This window comes from Lissotriton helveticus, chromosome 8 (genome assembly GCF_964261635.1).
Source record: "Lissotriton helveticus chromosome 8, aLisHel1.1, whole genome shotgun sequence".
NCBI lineage: Eukaryota > Metazoa > Chordata > Amphibia > Caudata > Salamandridae > Lissotriton > Lissotriton helveticus.
In genome coordinates this window covers 1,461,790,094-1,461,810,620 of record NC_136069.1, presented here as the reverse complement: position 1 = coordinate 1,461,810,620, position 20,527 = coordinate 1,461,790,094, and the positions used below count along the sequence as shown (strand labels likewise).

The 20,527-nt window shown below is 46.0% G+C and overlaps 1 protein-coding gene across 1 annotated transcript in view; it reads left to right on the top strand.

Annotated features, from left to right (window-relative positions):
* Positions 1–5,820: 5,820 nt before the first annotated feature.
* SCAF4 (SR-related CTD associated factor 4) overlaps positions 5,821–20,527 on the top strand; it is a 1,013,644-nt gene continuing 998,937 nt past the window's right edge. Inside the window, exon 1 of the mRNA XM_078658400.1 lies at positions 5,821–5,995. Coding sequence (XP_078514526.1) covers positions 5,966–5,995 — 30 coding nt within the window. The 5' untranslated portion in view covers positions 5,821–5,965. The remainder of the gene's footprint in view (positions 5,996–20,527) is intronic.

Below are 20,527 nucleotides of genomic sequence, written 5' to 3'. Positions count from 1 at the left end.
TGGGGGCCACCCTTGACATCTTTACAATGGCGACGAGGTCGAGAGGAGGACCAAAGAAGAAAAAAAAACGGAAAAAAAAAGAAAAACGAACAGAACAGGACAGCAGAGAGGCCACAAAACAGAAACCAAGGGCCATATGCATCATGAGAATCACCTACCTATGAGCAGCCACCACATACAGGCAAGTGGGCACCAGAGAGCGCGGCAGAGCCTACAGGCACACAGGGGGAGTTATTTGGAGCATAGAGGGAGTGACAGAAGAGCGTGCAGAGGGGCAGACGAACCTAGACACCCCCCTACACCAACTTATCAAGGGCAGGATCACTGGCGACCTATGGGAAGAGCGAAGGGGCAGTCACAGAGATCCTCCAGCCAAAAACAGAGAAGCTAGAAGAGGACAGTGCACCAGGCAGCCCCAAAAGTTACAGCAGCACCCTGCTCACAGAAAAGCGCGAAAGGATGTGTGCGCAAGCAGCGTCAGCGACGGCCCCTGTGCAATTTTTACCCAAGCCAGGAGAACCACTCATGAGATGGGAGGATTGGAGAGACTATATCGACAACTTCATCGAGGTGTTAGAAGACGAGAATGAGGAAAAGTTTTCAAGCAAAAGAAAGAGGCGAATATTGTATACATAATCTGGGCCCAGAAGGGCTCAGGATTTTCAAGAATCTAGTACCCAAACAACGTGGGAGCACAGATGACGACGTGTATGCCCACGCAACTGAAGAATAGAACGAACATTACAAACCGACGGTTTGTGTTTCAATTGACAGGTACAACTTTCAGCAAAGAAAGCAACGACCAGGGGAGTCAGTGGAAGAATATGTGGCGGCGTTGAGGAAATTGGCATCCACGTGTAAATACGACACGTTCCAAGATGAATTAATCAAGGATCAGATCGTGATGCACACCACGAGCACCACGGTGCAGGACAAGCTGTGGGCCAGCGGGGACGCCACACTGCAAGAAGTAATGGTAGTAGTCAAGAGAGCGGAATTGGCGCGAAGATGCACGGAAGCGGCAAAAAGAGAACCCGCAGCAAGTCCGATGGTGAACAGGATAGAGGACGAGGAGCCCCGTAAGGACAGCAGAAGCAGGGGGGGCCATGCCGAAGGGACCGAATAGGTGGCAAGGGAACCCGGGACCACCAGGAAAGCAAGCGGGGAGCAAAAAGAAAGCCTGCTACAGATGCGGCAGTTGGGCACATGAAACTCACGACAGGAAGTGTCCGGCGTTTCGCGCCAAATGCATGTACTGTGGAATCGTAGGGCATTATGAGAAAGTGTGCCGCAGGAAATCCTCCAGAAGCATGGTTAGGTACATCGGCCATGGACAGGAGGACAGGGAAGAGAATATCCATGAGGAGGACACTGTACTTTGCATGTACGACCAAGTGTTGAGCGTAGACAGCAAAAGGTCAACCAAACCAGTACTGGACATGACGATTGGAGGAGTGCCGATAAGCATAGTGGCAGATACAGGATCGCCCTACACTATAGTCCAGAGAGCGGTGTGGAACGAAACCTTCAAGCCACATTTCGGCCCAGACCTGGAGAAGCTAGACATAAGGCCGGTCACGTACAACGGAGATCGCATACCCATGTTGGGATTCCGACCGCTTAAATTTGAATTCAGAGGACGCACCGCCAACTGCAAATTGTACATATCCGAAAGGGGACCATCGGTGCTAGGATGGTTAGACCAGGGCGACCTGGGCATCAAACTGGACCCTGGAGGTAAGGAGCAGATCCTCCTCATCGAGCCGGAGGTGTAGCTGAACCTGGACAAGTGGAAGGAAGAGTTCCCCAAAGTATTCGGAGGTGCGGTGGGAAAGCTTGAGAAGTTTGCACACAAAATCATCCTCAAGGCAGGCGCCATACCAGTGGCTCACAAGGTGAGGAATGTACCACTTGCAGTGAGAGAGGCGATACAAGAAGAACTGCAAGGGTTAGAAAGACGAGGAATCATTGAACTGATCACGTGCGCTGAGTGGCTGGCGCCATTGGTAGTGGTCATGAAACCCAGCGGAAGGGTCAGGCTATGCGTGGACCTGCGCGAGTTAAATACGAACATCGTAGTGGAGAAGTTTCCCTTACCAAGAATCGAAGAGATGCTAGCCAAGACGAGAGGGGTCAAGTGGTACTCTACCATTGATTTGACCTCAGCATACCATCAAATTGCATTACACCCGGAGAGCAGGAGGTTGACTTAATTCATTACCCCCTTCGGGTGCTACCAATTCCGACGAATGCCGTTCGGACTGGCATCGGCGGCAGCGGTGTTTCAGAAATTGATGCACAAGCTGTTCAAGACGGCATCCAGTATTTCCAGGATGACATCCTAGTGATGGGACGAGACAAACTAGACCACAACGCCAAACTGACCAAAGTGCTAAGAGTGTTAGAAGAGAAAGGCCTCACGGCGGAGTGGGAGAAGTGCCGCCTGGGCATGGAATCAGTGACCTACCTTAGGCATGAAATCGGAGTGCAAGGGATCACTCCCAAGGCGGACAATGTGAAGGCGATCTGCGAAGCACCTCCACCCACCAGTAAAGAAGAAGTCAGGTCCTTCTTGGGAATGGCCGAGTACTATAGTAAATTCGTGCAGCATTTCGCAACAAAGACGCACCACATGAGGAAGTTAACAAGAGAGGGTTCGGTGTTCTACTGGACTGCGGAAGCACAAAGGGAATTTGAGAACATAAAGAAAGATGTGGTAGGCGCAATACCTTTGCAAGGATACGACCCTCAAGGAAAGACTGTACTCACAACGGATGCCAGCGATAGAGGCTTGGGCGTGGTGTTGATGCAAGACCGAGGACAAGGAGTAATGGACACGCTAAGTTTTGCATCTCGCACCCTGAGCGACACAGAAAGAAAATACAGTGTCATTGTAAAGGAGATGCTGGCTGTAGTGTGGGCAATGACAAGATTCAGACAATTCTTGTGGGGTACACGATTTCAGTTGAAGACAGACCACAAGCCCCTAGTGAAAGTCCTAACCTCCAGTGGGCATGCGAGCGCCACCCCCAGAATCTCAAAAATGACATTAAAACTCCTGGAATTCAGGTATGATGTGGAGTACATCCCTGGCAGTCGAAACAAAGTGGCAGATTATCTGAGCAGGGCGGCAGCCATGGAACCTGGAGGAGATGACCAAGCATGCGGAGAAGAGATGGTGGCCCTGATGGAGGACCAAGAGATGGTCATAAGCAACCAGGAGTGGAAGGAAGCATACGACGAGGACCCAACCATACAGGAAGTGAAAACGAACATAGTACAAGGATGGCCAGAAAAAAAACGCATCAGTGAAAATCTGAGGATGTATTATGAAGTCAGGGAAGAACTATCCGTGGACGACCAAGGAGTGTTTGTTTATAGGGGGGACAAGGTCATTCCCCCAGCTGGCATAGTTCCCAAACTACTGGCGATACTCCATGAAGGCCACTTGGGGATAGGCAAGATGAAACTAAGGACTAAGCAAGGCTACTGGTGGCCAGGTATGGACCTAAGAGCGGAACGGTATGTCAGAGATTGCCCACAGTGCCAGGGAGCAGACAAGACACTCAAACCACTTTGCCCGGCGCTGGGCAGATTTGATCTTCCACAGAACCCATGGGAGGAGCTGTCCATAGACATATTGGGTCCCATCTTGGATGGCCAAGGCACTCCAAAGTATGTGTGTGTCCTTGTGGATAGATACTCGAAATGGCCGGAGGTGAAGGTGGAACGAAGTAATGGACACAGAGACGATATTAAGGTTTTTGAGCGACACATTCGTGAGAGAGGGCATTCCAAAATCCATCCTGAGTGATAATGGTCCTCAGTTCACCTCAGACAAATGGACCAGCTTCATGGAAAGAAATGGCATTCTCTCCAAACACACATCGATCTATCACCCGGCAGGGAACGGACTAGTTGAACGGTTCAACCGTGTGGTGATGGGATCCGTGCAAGCAGCGATATCTAATAACAAAGACTGGGAGAAAGAAATCTGGCAAATGATATGGGCGTACAGAATCACGCCCACAGGAACTGGATATAGCCCCTTCCAAATCTTGAGGGGGCGTGACCCCTTCACGAAGGACAATCGTGTATGGAAGGAGAAAACCATAATGAGCAAATGGTCCCCTGCAGTGGTCCAGGCGAACTTGGAGAAGGCACAAGCCGTCTACGCAAAACACTACAACAAGCGAAGGAACGTGAAGGATACCGGACTAGAGGAAGGAGAATGGGTACGAGTCAAGTTGGCAACAATGCAAAGGAAGGGGGATAGCAAATATAGTAAACCCCTGCAGGTGAAGAAGGTGTATGACAGAGCGGCCCTGTTGAGTGACGTCAACGTGTGGTCTCAGGACCGCATGGCGAGATGCAACAAAGTACTACAGTGGAATAAAGGGGGACAAGACCTGGAAGGTGCGGAAGAGCCCGAGGCAGGAGATGAACGATTGGAACGAGAGATGGACTTGGGGAATGAAGAAGTCAGTGAGGAGCAAGACGACGGAAGAAGCCCCGGAGCGGAGAGAGAGAGATGAACAGGAGTGAATCGGCGAAGAGCCAGACCGCGCAGAACGATAGGGGAGGTAGCGCAGAGACTCCTGAGAGAGAGGCCATGGCTACCCCGGTAAGACTGACCCACAGGGGAAGAGCAGTGGTGAGACCAGCCAGGTTTCGAGACTTTGATATGAACGGCGTACTGTAAGTTAAATGTTTCACTGTTTGGAAAAAAGGGAGATATGTAGAGTTCCCGTTCTAGTGTATGCACGTCGCATCACGACGCAACGTGCTGGCGGCCATCTTAGGATGCGCGCGCATCGTGAATGATTGGGCGCGAGTCTCGGAGCACAGTCACACCGGCTCGGCGCTCTCTGGCATAATACTAATAAACACGACGTGCTGCATATCACGGTGTCCTGTCGTTCCTGGGGGGCCCCCCTTGGCATCTTTACACATATAGCCATGTCTGAACTGGGGTGTCAGAGTGGGCTAAAGAACAGTGATGGATCAAACCCAGATCTTTTGACTGGGTGTGAGTGTTTGATTGGTTCAGATACCCAGTCCATCACCACCCCCCTTTTGTACCGTAATAAAAAGAAAAGCATAATCATCTCTTTGTTGTCCCTAATACACCTGAAAATTCTTGACACGCAAGCCCAAACATATTTTATGTCTCAAGTTGCACCTGGAACATTTCCTAGTTAGTTAGCTCTGCATCCAGGATATAGTTCTGTAGCACGTAAATGACACGACTTGTCCAGTAGGATCTCTTTTGCACGCAGTGGCCTATAGAAAGCTGGCATTTCTTCTTTGCGCATCACTTTCAAGGAAAAACACTAACACGTAATTTCCATATGCAACATCACATAGGTGAGAGGATGAGACATAACAGCCAGCGCTGTCGACTTCGTAACGGGAAACCAGGCTCCATTCATAGCCTGCGATTCGGGGAAAATCAATTAATCCTCCCCTGCCCAAAAAACACTGAAGGAGTCCTTCGGGTTGAGTTCGCGCTAAATAAAACTGCAAGAAAAATAGAAACTGCAAATCCATTAAAAAAAAAAAGAGCAGAAAGCGGGTTTGGCGCAGTCAAAAACAGCACTCGGAAACCATATTCAGACGCTGTAAAATTCTATGTTCGCGCGAGCGGCGTCAGGTAATAACACGCACAGCAGTCAACGTGTAAGCGTTTCACGCGAAAACGTAACACTACACTCAGACACGGCTCATTAAGCAATGTTTGCGTTTCAGCCCTCTCCATCCACAGAAACGTACTGGGCGTGAGCATGCGCAATCAAGCATGTATGGGCGTCTGACGTCAACGCGTTGCGTCAACGTCACTCCGTGTCCATCTTCGCATTTGGAGCTAGTAGAAGCCGGACATGCTGGGGGGCTGTGTTGATTCACCTATGTTGCTTTCTTAGTCCGCAGACTTGTTAACAAGCACTACATCCACCCGCGTGCAGCCATGGACGCGGTAAATTCCTTCAACCAGGAGGTGAGGCTGCCAGGTGCTCTTCCGGCAGGCACGTGAGGAGGGAGGGAATGCGGCCTAGTGCCCGTATATTGTGGAGGGGGTAAACCATTGGCAGAAACCCAGTAATGGCCTGGTATATAGACAGTCTTCTAACCTTTGATCTAGGATATGTAGTATCATGGTTCCAGACTTTGCTAGGCCCTATCCGAGTAGAGTATAGGCCTCATCTTTTCCGTGTGATACTTTGCGAAGAGTTCATGTTTCCTGACATCTTCTACCCCACCCCTCCTCTTTAGCCACGATTCCTCGCAGTTAAACCCCCTTCCGTACATTGCAGAAAGACTGGCCCACCGTCGCATGAGATAAACACGTTTCCTTTAAGTGGAAAGGCGGCATCTCCAGAAGGCGGAGCTTTATAGACAGCCTATTGGCGAATGTTTATCGCTGGTCTTTTCCTTTGAGCTTCCTTCGTTGAAAACACGTTTAACATGTTATATTTAACCTTAACGGAAACGAGATCAACCGTAATTTCTATAAAAGGGCTCATTAGAATTCAATCTATGAAGTCATTGACGCCCCTAGGCCGGGTGCACTCAGACCATCTATACAGAAATCGTTACAACGACTCTTAATATACATTGTTTGGCTGTTAACTTCATGTTTGTGTACTGAGGCTGGATGATGTCTGGAATGGGTGGATAGAAAAAGTGGCGTGACATGTTTGACCGTTCAGTTATCTTACAACAACTTAAACACTACCTCTCCTCGCTGCCTTGGTGTACCTGGAGAACAGATCCTTCTTCCTAAAGGGACTGTCAGTTCCTACCTTCAGAGTCAAAGCTCTCAGTAGGTAGACTGGTATTTATATTGGAATATTCTTACCATTTAAATACGTGCAACGGGTAATCTTGTATCCTGCCAGGAGCTTGATGTCCTCACTAGACCCCGGGTCGTTTCTCCTGGGTCCAACTGACAACTACAGTGGCATCACGCATGGAACCATGACATGACGAGGAAGGGACCAAGTGACATGCAAGCTCCCTGCCCAGCATAAATATAGATGCAAAAACTATGTTGGGGTCACTGACTTAAGAAGGGAAATGGGAAGGAGAACGTTCTGAAAGCTGAACAGTTCGTGAGGGAAAGTCAACGAGACTGTTTTATGTTGCTGTCACACATTTTGAGGGATGTCATGCTTCATCATAAGGCGGTTGCTCCTCTTCGGGCCAGCGCTGCAATGCCCTATGGGTTCCTGAAGTGTCACGATAGCGGAGATTATTTTTTGTGTTGCTTTTTGAGTTCAAGTAGTATCTAAGTGGGGTGGTGTTGAGTGTGTTGTGATGTGTTTTTGCACTTATTTCAACCCAACGAGTACAGTCGCTGGACTGCTTCAAGCTCCTAGTCACCCTGCTTTCTTGTTTTGCTAAACAGCGTAAGTATAGACCTCGTATTCTGTGTGGAACAATGTCCGGGTGTAATATTACTCTACCTCCTGTTACTGTGTATCATCCTCAAGTGTGTGTTTAAATTAGAGGAGCGTAGGAGTTGTTTAGAATCCTCGCTGGCTCATGCTGTAGATCCTCTTGCTATATTTTTATGGTAGATTGTTTTGGAACGAATCACTGTTCCGGGTTGGCCAGTGGGCTATTGTCCTTGAACCCCCATCTAACAGATTAAATGAGCAAGTGCTTTAGTAACCTTTTAGATTAAGTGATACTCATAAACAGTTGGAACTGTCTTCTGGTGAAGTTGCAGCTATCTGTTCGTGTCCAGTTTTACTGCTATGTTTAAATGCACCCAGGGAGGCGGCTCCTTTTAATTCGTTTGAACCAGTGGATCGATGAGCATGATATCTTTACCAAATTCCAAGCAGGTTTTAGATGTAACATCAGTACAATTGATCAAGTGTTCAGATTTTGTTGTATTTGTTGGAAATATGTTTTTTTATTAAAGGGACACATTTATGTAGCTTTTGTTGACCTTAGGGCAGCTTTTGACTTAGTTTTGCGGGATCGTTTATGGGATTGTCTGTGTGCTATGGGATTACCAGTCTGCTTACTCGAGCAGATTAGAAGATTGCATAATGACAACTTTGCAAGAGTATGTTGGGGTCCAAACGGGGAACTAAATAAACATGTTCCAATCAGGCGGGGAGTCCGCCAAGGGTGCGTGCTGACCCCCACTCTCTTTTCTTTATTTGTCAATGATATTCCGGCTTATTTAGAAGAGAGCAAAAACGATTCACCAAAGCTGAATGGAGAGAGGGTTCCCGGCACTCTTATTTGCGGACGATACCATTCTGATCTCGCAAACCCCGAGTGGTCTGCAAAACCTTTTAAATTCCTTCAAATTGTACTATGATAAGAAGGGATTAGAAATAAATACAAATAAGACAAAATGCATGGCCCTTACGCCCTTACGCCCCACAAATCCCTTAAGGACCACCACTTCCTTCTTAACAACCAAAAACTGGAACTTGTATCAGATTTTTCCTACTTGGGCGTCTCTCTCGAATCCAAAAATTCTTGGAAGACGCAACTAGAAAAAAGTAAAACTATTTTTAATCAGAGCACCCTACCCATTGTAAGGCGACACAGGGCTAGCTTAAATAAATCTATCACACCAGCTCTGGAAGTGTTTAATATAAGGCACAGGCTGGTGCCTTATATGGTGCCGAAATTTGGGGTATGAATGCGGGGAATCTCTTCAAGAAAAGCGAGAATAACTTCTATAGAAGTATCTTGAGATTGCCCACACGCACCCCACTCCTACCCCTTTTCCTAGATTAGTCCACTCTTATTTTGGGTTAGACTATGGAGTACTCCAGATCTTGCAGACTATAAAAATGGTATTCTAGAAGTGAAGAACCTTGATGTTTATAACTCCAATCCTTGGTTGAAGCATGTAAAAACTTGGTTCCATCGAATAGGTCTTATTCATTTCTGGGAAAATCCGGCATGTCTGACACAAAGCTGTAAGAAACATGTAAAGACAAGATTCTGGTTTTATATTTCTCATAACTCCTTAAATGATGATCCTTGTGGTTCTATTACTAGTAGCTTTCTTAACTTTAAAAACTCACCACACTTTGAGGATTTTTTAGATGAGATGCAACCCCCGCTTGCAAAAAGTCTGTACCTAAAATTTAGATACGGAATACTTAAAACAAATGTAGTTCTAGCAAGGTGGGAAATGCACTCAGGGCCAACCAATAGTTCGAACTGTATATGTTGTCAGTCAAACTTAAGAGAGTATGATAATCACATACTGTTTTTTTCACCACATACGGCATAGCAAGGAGACGATGGATCAAGCCCTTGTGTAATGCCTTAGGTATTTGTTCGTATGTGGAAGCATATAGGATCATCGAAACTGACACTAGTCGTCTTACAGTGTTCTGTGTTAGCAGATTTCTACTGCTTGTAAGTTATTTACGTAAGAAGCGGGGGTTGGAGCTGTAGTTGTTTAGCTAGCCGTTCGCTGTGCAGATGTTAGACTGTTCTGATTGCTCGAGGAATACTGTGAGTCACTTGTTAGGATCATTCTCTATGGTGCCACTTTAATAGCATTCTTAAATTGTGTATATTTACTCATATTTTATATTTTATGTGCCTTTTTAATCAACGAATTAATACTAACTGGATGAATTGCATTGTATTTTTGCTTCCCAACAGCATATCATGTACTTATTTCTGCATTCACTGTGTAAAATGTATTGTTAGGTTTCACCTGGCGATCCGCTGTGCAGCAGCGTTGGCGCAGGTCGAAATCTTATGATCCTACAGTGTGGGGCTTTGTCCCGCCTTCTCTTCCATTGGCTAGCTCCATAAATGGAGGCTAGCCATTGGAAGAGATGGGTGTCTTTTACTCTTTTCCCCGACGCGATTCGGGGCGTTTCCGTATCTTTTTTAAGTCCCGCCCTCTCCTCTTCCCATTGGCTGGAATTTTACCTTCCAGCCAATGGGAAGGGGAGAGCACGAAAAACACGCCCCGAGTCCCAAAATTACCTTGTGTTTGTATTCCTTTCCATGCACTTTGTTGCTCTTATTTTCCATAATAGGATCATTTCTGGATTAGTGGCTCACCCAAGTTATTCCTTAAACCGTGATTGGCGGATCCCTGAGGCCGCCGCGCTCTTTGGTGCACCTTTGATTGATGCACGGTTTGTGGTGTACACTACCTGCTTCCTCCCGGCCGATGCTCCCACCCTGCCGGGTTTCTGGTTTGGCCCCAGGCTCCCTCTGGACTTTGGTGCAAGAAGATCTCGGGAGGAGGACAGTTTAGCTGGGAGGACTCAAATCGGATTTTGGGGATCTTATTAAACCAGCGAGGTCGCTTCCCCCGGCGTCTCTGGGGGGAGTCCTGACCCGGTCCCGCCATCTCCAACGTGTGTCCGGCCGTGGGGATCGACTTGTTGCGGCTCATCGGTCTGGCCACCCTTACCACAGCGCATAGAAACCAGTCTGGGCGCTCAAGAAGTCGATTTCCTCTTTAGGCAACCTATAGGGTGGACGGTGTGACTTTTCGGAAGAAGGGGGCGTTTGGCCGCTTTGGTTAGTCTACGAAGAAGAGCTGCTCCAGAAAACTTTTTGCAGTCCGAGTTGGCGGCGCCGGCGGCAGGGGTCTCCACGTCAAGCAGACATGAAGCTGAGGAGAGCGGCCCTACTGCCCCTATGGGGCTTGCTCCTAATCCAGGTGCGCTTTTATATGTCGATATGCATTATGTTATGAGGGTGTGCTTGTTTCATGTGAGCGTTTCGTTTGTAGGCGTGCCTGGAAGGCTTATTGTTGCTCAGACTTTTACACGTTTTATGGCCCGTAGTCTTGTGGTTTCTACGTTTTTGATTCTTTTTTTTTTTTTGTACTTTTTTGTTTTACTAAGTATTACCTTTGACATCCTTAGTCACATCGATGTGCGTGCGTTTGATCAAAAGTACATATCTAAAGACGTATTTACATTTTAAACCTGTCTTAAGTGTGATGGTTATTTTGACCTACCGCAAGTGGGCATAGGGAAACCAATTGCCTCACATCTGCGAGGTCTAGGATGCTGGCATGATGGCTCAGTGAGTTTAACACCCTTAATTTTCGGTGTGGTCTGCTCGTAATAGGTTAGACACTGACAGGGTAACACGGTTTCCATTGCAGGTGAATTCAGTTAGGCTGCCCTCCTATTTAACTAGTCCAAGACTGGGATTCTCCTTCCTGCTTGTTGCGGGGTCTGTGGCATGACAGACTCCTGCAGCCCGCCCTCTCCCCACCCCTCGCTGTACCTGTCTTACGCTTAAATTGCGCAGGTGTGTGCGTGTGGCAGGTAGCCCCAGGGGTGCAGGCAGGCCATATTCACGGCCCCGGTTCTTTGTTCTGTCCCTGAGGAGGCGTGAATGGGGCGGTGAGCAGCAGGCGCCAGAACCAGTTGTTCCTTAACAGCTGCACTGTGCTTCGCCCCCACCCCGCCGTCCTGAGGGTTTCTACGCTTGATGGAGCTGCTGATTGCAAGGACGCACTTCACAAACTGGGGAACTCTCTGCCCTCGCGCTTCCCGATCGCATCTCGGATTAAGCAGTCACTGCTGGCTCCAGCCTCGAGATCCGCCCAAGATTACAAGGGGAGGGGGCCCGAGCAGCTCTTTCTCTCCGTGTTGCTTTCGCACCGGTGTTTACGCCCAGTTTCGCATTTATTCCTCGTAGTTTCGTGCGTTGTATGCGGATCCCAGCAGCGACTGCCGATCAGTGGGATCAGAACAGGGTTGGCACCGGGAGGGCAAGAAGCTGGCGCCGGAGGGCAGCACAGGGGGCCAGTATGAGCTGACGGACCTAGCAAGCAGTATAGGCAGCTGGCACTGGTAGGCGGCAGGAGCACATCAGTGATGGGCAGTGTGGAAAGGTGGCACCGGTTGGCATTGTAATTTATAAGTATCGGTGGGCGGTCATCACGCGGTGTCTTTCCTTCATGCTGACGCCCTTGTATTCCAAGAGATACCTTTGAAGACGCATGTCTTCTTGGCCGTCCGGGGAATTATCTCCAAGAAGTGACAGCGCCTTCCTGGCTGGCATCGGCGGTTCCTGGGCGAGCAGAGCACGAGAAGGTAAGAGAGAGGAACCAACAAGCATTGGTAAAGCGTGAGGGGTGTGTGTAGAGATGGCTGGTCTTCACTCGGGCCCAGCAGTGTGATGGGGAGGTTGTGTTTGTGTGGGATACCTGATTCCGTGTGCGTGCTCTGGTGAGCGTCTGTTTTATTTCTGCTTAAGCGCTGTAATCTGGCACCGGATATTTCAGCAGAGAGCTCTCTGCCACTCTGGGTCTCAGGGCGCCAGTGTTGCATATCGAGATTTCCTGAATTCAGAAAGTCATGCAGTTCTACAGAGGGGTTAACATATTCACATAACTGCGCATTTAAGCGCTTTACAAAATAAATCAAGCGCTGCCATATGGACCTATCTTTTTATGGACTCCGGATATTCTTAAATTGCCCCTGTGCACTATTTGGTGGCTGGTCGAGGCTCTCGGGTGAAGTTATGCTGACTCTTCGGGAAGCTATATAGCAAACATGCAGCGTTGTTTTAGCCTGAGAGTGTTAAGGGTAACAGCCCTTAACTTTAGGTAGAATGGACTACCCAAAGAGGCACAGACAGGGTGGACACATTGGTACATTTGGTTTGGACTCCGCGTTCTCAGCCCTTACAAGTAATTTCACAACCTCAGTCTTGTGGGAGTTGAGCTCCTCATAGTCTAAGTCTATTAGATTTCAACACCTGATCACTTGTTTCCGGAAAAGCCCAGACCTAAAAACATGTATTATGGTGACATGAGCAGAGATGGCGACCTTGTGTTTGGTAACCAACATTTCCTCTCTGTTCCTTTATTAGCTCCTATTATCACTCGTTGAGATGGGCCCATTTCTCGAGACTGGTGCCCTGTTGCCACCTTAAAGTGACTGAAATGCTAATTGCTCAGCTAAATTCTCGATTTTCATAGCAAACAAAATATGTGAAGGTTAAAAAAAGTCAGACAAGATATAGGCAGCAAGATACAGGCAGACCACATTGCGTTCTGCAGGCGTAACTGCTCGTACACTATGGCAGTCTCTGTGTGTGTGGCTCTGTGTGTGTGGCTCTGTGTGTGGCTCTGGGTGTGTGTGTGTGTGTGTGGCTCTGGGTGTGTGTGTGTGTGTGTGTGTGTGTGGCTCTGGGTGTGTGTGGCTGGCTCTGGGTGTGTGTGGTAGTAATTGCTGTCTGCTGAGCTCTTCCGTAGGGTACAATAGGTCTCACATTTGCGAGAGATTAAGCTAATGGCAATGTAAATGACAATGCCATTTATTTATCTGATTTCAAAACCAACACATAAATACAAATGTTGTCATTTACAATGCCAATAGCTCTAACTTTTCCAAAGGCGAAACCATTGCATTGTAAATTGTTGTTTTTATATGTATCTTTTATGGCCATAATGCGGCGAAATAAAGATCAAATGAATGAATGAATGAAATTAGAGGAGCGTAGGAGTTGTTTAAAATCCTCGCTGGCTCCTGCTGTAGATCCTCTTGCTATATTTTTATGGTAGATTGTTTTGGAACGAATCACTGTTCCGGGTTGGCCAGTGGGCTATTGTCCTTGAACCCCCATCTAACAGATTAAATGAGCAAGTGCTTTAGTAACCTTTTAGATTAAGGGATACTCATAAACAGTTGGAACTGTCTTCTGGTGAAGTTACAGCTATCTGTTCGTTTCCAGTTTTACTTCTATGTTTAAATGCACCCAGGGAGGCGGGGTGCTTTGGGGAACCGCTATCTGCCTGATCCACGAGGGCGGGAAACCTGTCAGAAGATCGTAACTCCTATATGCCTGTTTTGTTGATTAATACTGAAACAAAAATCCTGGCCAAGATTCTGGCGAACCGGCTCCTATATGTGATTGATTAATTTGTCGGCCCATACCAATCCAGATTTGTGCCGTTCTGGGCCACAACAAATAATTTTCGGAGGCTGATGGGTTGCCTAGTGCACAGTATGGGGCTTTACGAGTCGGGTGGGGGGGGGGGGGGGGGGGTCCGTCCGGCCTTAGACGCTGAGAAGTACTTTAACTCCATTGAGTGGCCATATATGATGGCCTTACTCCGCCAAATGGTTTTTTGGGGTGGGTGGGCTACCTCTGCCTACCATACAAGAGTGAGAGGATTGCATGGATTGGTGTATGGGGTGAAGAAACTGATGTACCAGGCAAGAGGCTTCCCCCACAAATCCAAGAAGGTCTGGCATCCCTGAAGGGTTGTGATTTGAGAGTGACGAAGCACAGTATGTACACTGCTAAAGGAGGGTGGATCAGACATGCGCCATAAGATAAACTGTTGGGTTTTGATACTGTTGTCAGAGAAGAAGAAAAAAAAAAGATGCTGTCTGTTGCGATTTCGTGCTCCAGCTCTCGGGAAGACTTATGTAAGACGTATGTTTTGTTCACATGTTCTCGGCAATTTGGGGGGGGGGGTGTTATTTTGATTGGTTTTCTCAGCAAAAACTGAATAAAGAGAGAGAATGTTTTTTGTGGTTGCTGCTGCAGCACCATGAAAGACAGAACATAGCAAAAAACTATGCCCCCAGCTACTGTATGTCTCTTCCGGTCGTTGATGTCAGTTGTTTGAAATTAAATGATAACTTGCAGCATGCTGTGTGATGTGTAATGCAACTATGCTTGCAGGGTCACACCAGTAACCATTTTTAGGTCGCGCCTGCCAGAAAGAGCAAGCTACTGGATGTAAAAGACCTATTGTCAGCTTGCTAAGATCTTCCTTTGGTTGGCTTTATTGTCCCCTCTCATTTACTTGCTTCCTATTCAAAAGCTTGCCGTTTACACGTTTATTCCCTTCCCTAACGCATATGTGTTTTACTCGCCTCATTCCACTGCTCACTTTCAGGGAGCTATTTTTTTTTCTTCTTTTTGCTGAAGCACTTTACAAGAGTACATGTGAACTGAGCTGTCTCCCTCGTGCTTCTCTCTCCCCCTCCCACTTTGTGTTGCTCTCTGGCTTCTTTTTAACCTAAGCACTCTGCACATGTTTTCTAGGTCTCGCCTACGCAGCGCGCATGCGCTGCATAGGAGGACCTTTAGCCGTCGCTCTGCTCATTTTCAAGCACACACTCCTGCTTGTGGTGGCATCCATCTTGCAGGAGCGAACAGTGGCGCGCCACAAGCACGATTGCAGTGCTTGAAAAGTGAAGTCTGCGCACACACCACTCCCGGACTTGTTTAATGAACTTTCACACATGCGCTTGTTTTAATTATTTACTCGCCATCTACCTTTACAGCTGTCTTTTCCTCCTTTGCCTGTCCTTGCCGTCATTCTGTGCCTGTTAGTAGTTCCACTCCTTTCTTCATCTCTTCTCCTACTGTCTTTGTAGATTTAAGAACCTAAAACGTCTTGTATTTCCTACCTTGTGAATGTCCCAAAAATGTATTTAGAATTGGAAGCACAATGCCAGTAAGCCCCGCCCCCTTTAGCTCAGTACTCCACTCTAGTCCCACAGTGATAGCAGCTTTTGTCGGTTGTCCAGTAACCCAAATGCTGGCTGGCTGCTGTTGTTGTTGTGCGCATTTAAAGAGACCCCGAATGATCCATATCCCTGCCCCCTCCAAAACCTTGGATTATCTTCCCTTCTCCTGCATTGCAACGCCCACTAATCCTAAACACATGAGCCGGATGTCCACACGCTTCCAAAGGCGCAAGGGCTCGTTGGGAGTCTGGGCACGCAACGCCAACCCCACGGGCCTCATTATCGGATTGCTGAATTTTGGGCACTCTAGTTAGTCTCTGCCAGCAAATAGTGGCACATTTGCATTCCATAGGCAGCCAAGCACCATTCTTGGACTGGGCATAGTTCCACAGTAGTCTAATCCTGCTGGTGCCAGGCACAGCCAGAGTCCATGATTAAGAACTCTCAAGTCTTTGTGTAGTATTATTTCCAGTATGCATGTTTCTGCTTTGCTCTGGTTCGGTGCCGTTTTGGATCACATAAAATCTTCTGTGCGTATTGTGCTTACATTTACTACTATTTCAAACCCTCCCTAACCAGCTGCCCTTGTAAGCGTCTTTCCCAGTGTCAACCAGGAGGGGAAAGTCTTATAGTAATAATAATAATAATAATAAATTTCTTTATTCGGTTTTTGTCATTATAAAACCATAAAAGCAACAATATAAAATTTACAGTATTAAGAATGTCTCACACAAAACACATTTTTAGAGGTTCCTTCGATGCCTGATAATACATTTTAAAAAGTTCAGTATATGATAACAGGTACGCTCCGAATCTAACATCTGTAAGAAAATCATGGCCGGACGACATTGTCTGAAACCCCAGGCTTTTAGTAGTGGGTATAGCCAAATTTTTCTGTGAGGATGATGATATTTACAGAACAGAATCGTATGCAAACATGTTTGTGCGGAAATCTCGTCACAGGGGCACAAAGTCAGTTTGGGTTCCCAAGTGTTCATTTGCGGAAAAGCTACTAGTCTGTGGAACAGATTGAGCCTAAGTCTAGTCAAAAGCATTCTTTCGTATGAGTTAATTTCCAGTGCAAGATAGGGCTGAATGTGTGGCGTTATCTGTACCATGTTTGCGTGTTGTACAGATTGTTTGTTTGAAAGCAGGGTGAATCTGAGCGACTCTAGGTGGCTCATTGCTTTCTGTTTCAGCTCTTTCTTGCTCATCTCAATCAGAGAGAGTGGACTGGAATAGAACCTTTCTAGATCCATGTCCGTAAAGAATCGTCTAACATAGGTGAGCCAGGCTATCCTGTGCGCATTATCCAGGGCCATTGAATCCTCCAGGATGGCCTTGGTCCCCATGTTCTTATCGGATAACCATATGCGTCTCCAGAGTAGCAATGGCTGGACTTTTATTAGGTCCTCGATGTAAGGAATTCCTAGTTCCATGTGGCATGCATATGTCGATGAGCACTTGGGGGCGGATAAAAGGAATCTCAGAAAAGAATTCTCAGCTACTTGAAGAGATCCAGCATCAGCGTGTCCCCAAACGCCAGCCCCGTATAGGGCAATGGCTAGGCTTTTTGCAGAGTAGATTTGTAGCATCTCCACTGGCGATCTCCTTCCAAGTCTTTGTGAGAAACTGATCAGGGCCGTATTTGCTCTCCTAAAAAGATGTCTCCTCGACTCAATAGCTGCTTTCCAATTTAGTTTCTCGTCGATCATTATGCCCAGATAGGGATACTGTGGAGTTCTCTCGATGTTTTGTTTGTTTAATATAATGTTCTTAGTTCGTTTTCTCCCTCCACCAGCCACCATTATAAAGGTTTTTTCACATTAATGTGCAGATCTAATGAGCACATAAAGTCAGCGTATTTGTTTAGAGATTTCTGAAGTTCTATAGGGGTGCGCGCCAGGATCACTGCGTCATCCGCGTAGAGCAGTGCCGGGATCATGCGTTGTTTTAGTCTCGGGAGGTCCTGCCCCCCTCTCAGCATTTTCTCTTCTAGCCCGTTTGTATATAGGGAAAAAAGGAAGGGGGCTAGAACACACCCCTGCCTGACTCCTCGCTCTACCTTGAATGATGCAGTGAGCTCTCCCTTTGTCCCGTAGCGCACTCGCGCAGAAGCGTCAGAGTATAGTTCCCTTAGGAAGTCCAATAGTGGGGGATCTACCCCCATGTTTCGCAGAAGGGTCCACAACTTTGAATGGGAGACGCAATCGAAAGCAGAGGACAAGTCCACATATACCATGTACATAGTCCCCCGCTTTGCGTGTATGTACTTAGACACGATTAAACTTAAATTGAGGGCCTGTTCTACGGTTCCAAACCCTTCTCTGAAACCGAATTGAAGGTCCGACAGAATCTTATTGTCATCAGCCCATTGTTGTAGTTGTTGTAGTTGTTCCAGGATTACTCTGCCAACTACTTTTCCTGAGGAATCTAAAAGGGAGATCGGTCGGTAACATTTAACATCTGGCGATCCCCCTTTTTAGTAGTATTTTTACTGTCTTGTTCTTCGTCCCCTTGCCAAAGGGAACCCTAGCTAAACTTGAGGCAACTATAAAATAATTACATCTCTGTAAAGCTGGACGTCATTCGGTTACACATTTCCCTTTTAGGAAGGTTTTAGAAATCCTTTAATTTTGTGGGAATCTAAGACGACGCAACCAATTTTATAATTGTGATAAATATTTTAGATTTATTTTAACACGCAACAAATGCATCTGTAGCACCTTCTAGCCGCCTCTTTGCGGCAAAGAAAACAGTAACGGAAACATCGAATTGCCCTGTTATTAAAACTTTTTCATGATTTAGCCCTCGTCACAACTTAAGCAAACCCTGCCCTTCGCTTGATGTCTTCCACCAAATGTCACTTTAAGCCGTCATTTTCATTACCAAAACACCCCCAGTGAGCTTTTTCCAAATCTTCCACCAATAAGTCGCTGTAAGCCAGGATAGTTATTAAATGGAAATAAAACTTTAACACGAGAAAACCCTGGCGCTGGGCACGAAAGCATTATTTGTTGGCCTGGTGCGGCCTTGCACTAATGACACAAATAACATAGCTGCTTGTAGAGAGGAGACTGCCTTATTTCTTTGAATAGGCCGTTATACATGGTTGGGCAACAGAGCGTTCTAAGTTCAGTGATGGCTGATAATCTTTCAAAAAGATGTCATGCAAACACCCACCATAAACTGCTTCTCAGGGAAGGATCTGGGGTTTTCCTCCAGAGAAGATACAAAAGACAATATTGTGCACTTTACACCGCAGCTTATGGATAAACTTGCTATAAACAAAGTAAAATGTCCCTGACTCTTTAGATTGGCACAATTGAAATGGCCAACTACATATTTATGGACACGATCTAACTTTATAGAGATGAAATTCTATCTTTTCTGTGGATGACGATGATCTACCACTAGGCAAGGTTGGATTAATGGACTACGACTTGAATCAATTAAACACACAACTAAATATAGTACTAAAACAAATAAGTCATATAAAAAACATAGAATTTATTATTACCCTCCCAATTGGGTTACATTCTAAAAAGTAGTACCATCCATACAGTTAAAAACGCCACCTGGCGTGGTCATACAATGAAAAAATGTTAAAAAAACAGTCAAAGTTACAACAACAGTCGACGCAGCGTTTCGGTGCTTTATTTTCTTTTGACACCTTCAGGACTTTAAAACATTTGACTCCAAAAAAATCTCTAAAAATGAAATGAGTATTTTAGTATTTATTATTATTGTGTGGGTACAAGTCATTTGCCTAGTTTTACACTACTTGCTAATTTTGACTCTTTATGCGTGCTAGACCTGTAGTCCAGAAAGACTAAGAATTATTTTGGGCACTCCAAGCGAGTACCACTCTAGAGGTCCTACATAAGGTTCTCCTTTTAAGACAAAACATAACCTTTACATTATTCTGTTTTGCTCTATACATCATTTTGTAGGTTTTTTGGTGCACCTATTTTAATCATACCTTTCTTCTTTATGGTAGTCTCGTTTCAATTGATCACTACACGTACTCTGGATTGCTCAGGTCTATCATATATCCTTGAGCTGTATACATCGTGAAATACAAGAAACACCAATTTAGTCATTCGTCCCCCCGGTGTGTTACGTATTTTGGGATTGTCAGAAAAAATGATTACCTCTTATATGTAAAATATCGACTTATAGTCGCACGGAGGAGCCACCGTTGGTGGGGTAAGAACTTCTTTTGATCTTATATCCCAAGTCTCTAAAAAAAAATTTTTTCATTTTTATTGTTAAGTTGCTCACATCTATGCACCCTCTAATTATGTTCTCACTGTTTTCTTCTATTTTACTGACCTGCTTTTGAATTTGGCCAATTCATATAATGACACTGTTCCTTCTTGTCTTTTATCCACAGGCTGTTCTCCTGGTTGGAGTTTTTTTCTAGAATAGATGTGTAAAAAATTGTTTTTATCACCCAGGGTTTTATTCATGACTTCTGTGATTTTATCGAAGCATGTCACAGCTCTCCATTCCTTATTTAACAAAGTTAGGCAGACAGGTGCGCTCCAACAAATTATATAAACGAGCGTCTAAAAAGTTGCATTACTTGCTCTAACCCTCGATAGTTAGGCAGACGGGTACGCTCCACAAATTATATAAAATTCGGCCTCCGCGCTGTCGTCTTCTTGGGGATGTGAAGAGTAACTACCCTGTTCGTATCTGGCCATTTTATGTATCCGGTGCACCGTGTGAACCGGAAGCGATTCAATTCTCGCTTATTTCACAATTTACAAATTTCATTTGTATATTTTCTGTTATTTTCTTTGTTGATGTCGGTGAGTGTAGATACCAGCCGTTTCGATTCATGTATTCGATTCATGTATTCGAAACTACGTGTGCGGTGACCCCGGAAGTCATCGAACATCGCGATTTATTCATTTATTTATATTTTCACGGCGACGTAAATGACCTTCTCTTTTTCATCCATACACTCACCGACATCAACAAAGAAAATAACAGAAAATATACAAATGAAATTCGTAAATTATAAATACATAATTGTGAAATAAGCGAGAATTGAATCG